At 63.2% G+C, this 4,980-nt stretch overlaps 2 protein-coding genes across 2 annotated transcripts in view; both read right to left on the bottom strand.

Moving 5' to 3' along the window:
* Positions 1 to 6: 6 nt before the first annotated feature.
* Positions 7 to 1,527, bottom strand: LOC115948737 (lysyl oxidase homolog 4-like). Its single transcript, XM_031063341.1, has 5 exons — positions 1,293 to 1,527; positions 907 to 1,022; positions 678 to 814; positions 377 to 488; positions 7 to 252 (listed from the first exon to the last, which is right to left on the bottom strand). Exons 1-5 carry the CDS (start codon positions 1,517 to 1,519, stop codon positions 182 to 184), a joined length of 663 nt encoding a protein of 220 aa, XP_030919201.1. The 5' UTR covers positions 1,520 to 1,527; the 3' UTR covers positions 7 to 181.
* Positions 1,528 to 1,745: 218 nt separating this feature from the next.
* The window catches only part of LOXL4 (lysyl oxidase like 4), a 5,317-nt gene continuing 2,082 nt past the window's right edge, over positions 1,746 to 4,980 (bottom strand). Inside the window, exons 2-9 of the mRNA XM_031061475.1 lie at positions 4,599 to 4,810; positions 4,034 to 4,072; positions 3,695 to 3,911; positions 3,384 to 3,567; positions 2,964 to 3,118; positions 2,479 to 2,646; positions 2,119 to 2,281; positions 1,746 to 1,993 (exon numbers count right to left, since the gene is read on the bottom strand). Coding sequence (XP_030917335.1) covers positions 1,746 to 1,993; positions 2,119 to 2,281; positions 2,479 to 2,646; positions 2,964 to 3,118; positions 3,384 to 3,567; positions 3,695 to 3,911; positions 4,034 to 4,072; positions 4,599 to 4,810 — 1,386 coding nt within the window. The remainder of the gene's footprint in view (positions 1,994 to 2,118; positions 2,282 to 2,478; positions 2,647 to 2,963; positions 3,119 to 3,383; positions 3,568 to 3,694; positions 3,912 to 4,033; positions 4,073 to 4,598; positions 4,811 to 4,980) is intronic.

The following is a 4,980-nucleotide window of genomic DNA, read 5'->3' on the forward strand; positions in this document are numbered from 1 at the left end:
CTGTCAGCACGGGCACCCCCAGGCACTCCCCGCCAGCCCTGGCGCTCATCTCCCTCCTCTGCAGCAGCATCAATAAATACAGAAATCTGCAAGTCCCTGAGCTCAGTCGGGTGCTGCCAGGGCACAGGGGCCGGGGTGCAGGAGTCGGACTCTCCCGTGGGACCACACCAATGGCAGGGGTTCACACGAGGTTGTTGGCCAGGCGCTCCCGTCTCTCCATGTCGCTCACGACGTCGGCACCGTAGGCATCACCTGGGGAGAGCCATGTTGTGGAAGCAGGTATGCATGTGGGGGCACAGGAAACCTGTGGCACCCCCAACCTCATCACTTCCCTCACCCTGCCTGCTGCAGCCCCTATGCTCCCATCCCTCCTTACTTGTGTGGCAGCCGTGCATCCAGACACGCTGCCCATCATACTTGCACTGGCACCTCATCACGTTGTTGGAGAAGTCTGACTCAGCCACCTCGTGCTTGGGGTTCACGACCACCTGGGGAGGGCAATGGGCAGGGCTGGGAGCACCTCTGCTGTGCCCTGGCCAGGCAGGGCTGTGCCATGCACAGCAGGGTACAGAGCGGCACCCTGATGTGCAGGTGAGGGATGCTGCTGTGCTCATGGAGGGGACTCCCCAGCCCTGAGATCTGGTAGGCTGGTGTTCCCCACCCCTCCATCCCCGTACCTGGAAGGTGTAGCTGCCCGGTGGCACATCGGTGATGTCAATCCACTGGCAGTCGATGTCATGGCGGTAGGTGTCCCAGCACCCCACACTCACCCCCTGCTCACCAAAGTTGGCGCAGGCGAAGCGTCGCTGAAGACCTGCAGCAAGGAGGGAGGTGAGGGAGGCACAGACAGAGCCCCCTTGGGGAACAGAATGGGGGGCTACTGTCAGCTCTGCAGCTGGCACCTACCTTCAGGGCAGTTGGTGTCTTCCAGGCAAAAGCTGGCCTTGTGTCCCTCAGCCACCTTGGAGCCATTGAGCGTCAGCAGATCATAGTGGGTAAAGACCTCGATGCTGTGGAAGTGTCTGTGGGGACAGGGGCTCAGCACAGGACCAGTGCCCAGCCAGGGAGCACGTGGCTGTCCCAGGCAACCCCGGCAGAACTTCCGGCAGGGCAGCACCCAGGGACTCAGCAAATTACAGCCCTGAAGCCAAATAAAGCCGTAATGACAGTGCTGGCTCAGACGCTGTCAATTACCCCGGGTGGGACAGCTTCTTGGGGACGGGTGCCACCATGCCCTGCCTGGCCCAAGGACAGGGCAGCTCCCTGCCAGCCCCTGCTTATGGAACACTCACCGGTGGCACTGGTGCCAAGTCCAGGCATGACGCCCCATCCTCGGTCGGAAATCGGCTCTTCCCAGGTTGTGGATCTGGGAGGAGAAGCGGAGAAGGCGACGGTGGCCGTAGGGCCACTGCATGTTGTCAGCAGAGCGGGAGAGGCAGCGCTCCTCATGGGCACAGTACAGCAACCCCAGGGGTCGGTCCTCCAGGTAGGCTGTCTCCTGCACCAGCTGGGCGTTCATCACCAGGTCTGGGGCGTCTGGCATGGAGGGGATCAGCGGGGATTGAGAAGGTGATCCCCACCCTGCATAGCACCCCCTACTCCCCTACAGGAGAAGGGATGTGCCCCCTCCCAGCAGTACCCCATGGGCTCCTGCTACTCACGGGCAGTGCAGGTGACGCCCGCTGAGAAGCGTCCCCCGCCGCTGGGGCAGTGGACAAGGCCGTGGCGCTGGGACTATGGAACACTCACCGGTGGCACTGGTGCCAAGTCCAGGCATGACGCCCCATCCTCGGTCGGAAATCGGCTCTTCCCAGGTTGTGGATCTGGGAGGAGAAGCGGAGAAGGCGACGGTGGCCGTAGGGCCACTGCATGTTGTCAGCAGAGCGGGAGAGGCAGCGCTCCTCATGGGCACAGTACAGCAACCCCAGGGGTCGGTCCTCCAGGTAGGCTGTCTCCTGCACCAGCTGGGCGTTCATCACCAGGTCTGGGGCGTCTGGCATGGAGGGGATCAGCGGGGATTGAGAAGGTGATCCCCACCCTGCATAGCACCCCCTACTCCCCTACAGGAGAAGGGATGTGCCCCCTCCCAGCAGTACCCCATGGGCTCCTGCTACTCACGGGCAGTGCAGGTGACACCCGCTGAGAAGCGTCCCCCGCCGCTGGGGCAGTGAACAGGGCCGTGGCGCTGGCACTGCTGGAGGGCCAGCTCGGTGCCGGCACAGCGCACCCCGCTCATCACAACCTGGCTGGCACCGGGGCTGCCTGCCCAGTACCACGTCTCCTGAACAGAGGAGGAGCACAGTGCTTGGACCAGTCCTTGCAGCCCTTGCCAGCACCCACCTGCCTCCCATGCCTCCTGTCCTGCCCTAACAACGCCACCAGGATTTGTTCCCCCACTGTCCCATCCCAGAGCCCTTGGTCACACCATGCCCCACTATCCACCCTGCAGTTCTGGCCCCAGGCTGGTACCCCACTCACCTGGAGGGCATGGCTGGCAAAGCCCAGCCCCAGCTGCCTGCAGACCACCATGGCCTCGTTCAGGCCCCACTGTGCACCACACACTGCACCCCACTGCAGCTGCCCCTGCACTGGCACCAGCACCTCCACCACGCCTTCCTCGGGGTTGCGGCCCCCGGCCAGCCGCACCTGTTGGCAGAGAGGGGCAGAACTGGAATATGCACAGACCACCAGCTCTCCCACCCCACACTGCAATGGGACAAGCAGCCCCGCTCATCCAGCTGAATATCTCCCTCATCTTCCTCTTCCTCCTTTCCTCCCCACAAGACCAATTTTGCCACCAGATCACCTTGCAGAGCCCCACCAGGGTGCTGCTCTGTCCCCCCATCCCCTGGGTCACCCCAGGGCTGCTCTGAGCACCCACACTGAGCACAGAGCTGCTCCCTGGGGAGCAGGGACTGTGCAATGGGGCTGGGGTTCAACAGGCTCTGGGAAGGAGGACTCACCTGGCTCTTGAAGTCCATGGAGGGCATGTGGCAGCGGACAGCAGCGTCGGCCTCGTGCCGACACCCATTCTGCTCAGCGTCCTGGAAGTGGCACTCGCCCAGGGAGCGCTCATGGCCAGTGCACTGCACATTGCTCACATGGATGGGCCCCAGACCTAAAGCACAGGAAGGATCAGTGCTCCCTGCTCCATGACCATCCTGGAGCAGGACCCTCAGCCTCCTTCCCCTGGTCTGGGCAGTCTCTATGGGAATGGGGCTGCCCATGGCAGGAGCAGACAGGGTAGCCTCATCCCAGGGCAGGCTGGACCTGCGTAAGCATTCCAGGATTCTCCAGCAGGACACATTAAACCAGTTGATTTCCCCATTGTACCCCTCCAAGCCCAGAGGTTTCCCAAGCCCATGCTGTAACACCTGCCTCACCTTGTCCCATCCGGGCTCCCACCAGGGCCTGCTTCGCCGTCCCATAGCCCAGCTGCCGGCACACCACGCTGGCTGCAGCCAGGTCCCACTGCTTGTCACACACGGTGCCCCACTGCCCGTGGCGCAGCACCTCCACCCGGCCCTCGCCAGCGTGGGTGCCCGCTCGCAGCCGCACCGGGAGCACCTGGGCACGGAGAGCAGCCAGTCAGCAACCCCAGGACACAGCCAGCCCCCTCCTCAAGTGCAAACGGGGTGGCTGAGTGCTGCTCGGCCCTGGGACTCTGAGGGTGTGGAACTCTGCAAGGGCTCACCTTTCCTGGGGCAGTCTTGTTCTTGCCCTTGCCCGCGCCCTTCTGGAACGCAGGCCCAGGGAGGCAGCTGACGATGGCGTGCATGCCGTGGGGGCAGGCGTGCTGGCGGGGGGCTGGTGGGGCCATCTGCACAGGGCAGCGGGCCAGGTGGGGCTCTGAGCCCTGGCACCGCACCCTGTGCACCCAGAAGCTGTTCTTCTGGCTGAGGGTCTTCAGGCTGCCAAGGGAGAGGAGCAGGGCCAGGGTCAGCTCGGGTGCCAGAGGCTCTCTCCCACCCAGTGCTCATGCTGGGCATCCATTCAAGGTGTTTTGCCCATCATACAGAATGTTGAGTCCTACCTGGAGTTGGGGTCCTTCAGCTTCTTATTCCAGAGCTTTCTGTGGGTGTAAAGAGCCAGGAGATGAGGGAGCATGCTGACACTGCCTAACTCTGAACCCCCTGCCCCATCACTTCTGCCCTCCCCAGCAGGAGATGGAGACCCCAGGGTACGTCATATTCTCTCCCCACTGGCAATTACTGTGCCAAGCCTGTCTGTACCATGTGTCCCAGTGGAACTGTGCAACTCCTGGCACCCGTAGGGGCTCATTATAGGCTGTATTTATAGTTCCAGGCTGAGACGGGGTGGGAGGGACCAAGGGACACTCGTCTTTCCTCTCCTTTGTCCCACACTTTGCCAGCCATGATGGTGACCATCCCCAAAGACCTCTGGATGCTGCTGAGCCCAGCTCTGACCCTTGTGAAAGACCCAAGAAGGAGATCCAGGCACGGCCAGGCCATACCAGCACCTCGCACACCCACCCATATGTGCAGCCCTCCTCTGAGCACTCCTCTATCTCTTGTCACCACAGTGTGCCCAGCCTGCCCCCCGTGCCCAGGAGCAGCGCGTGTCTCCCGCATCCCTACCGGTAGAAGCTGGTGTTGACGTGCTTCTCGCGGGGGAAGCCCAGCATCCCGCACACCACACGGCTGTTGTTCCTGGTCCAGCTGGCATCACACACCTGCCTCCAGCGCCCGTTGTGCTTCACCTCCACAGCACCCTCCATCACTGGCATGCTCAGCTTGGCCCGTGCCAGGATGGGCTTGAGCCGCACCTCCTCCAGGGTTAGTCCCAGCACCTGCCATGGCAGGCATGGCGTGGGCCTGGGGCTCCAGCATCGAGGGCAGAGCACTCAGAAAGGGGCCAGGGGAAGGGTTAGTGGGACCTGCTCCAGTCGCCCTGGTGTACCCTGCTGGCCACAGGCACAAGCCACGGGCCCCCCCTCAACTCTCCCAGGTGACCAGCGGG

Source organism: Geospiza fortis, unplaced genomic scaffold, assembly GCF_000277835.1.
Source record: "Geospiza fortis unplaced genomic scaffold, GeoFor_1.0 scaffold130, whole genome shotgun sequence".
Lineage (NCBI taxonomy): Eukaryota > Metazoa > Chordata > Aves > Passeriformes > Thraupidae > Geospiza > Geospiza fortis.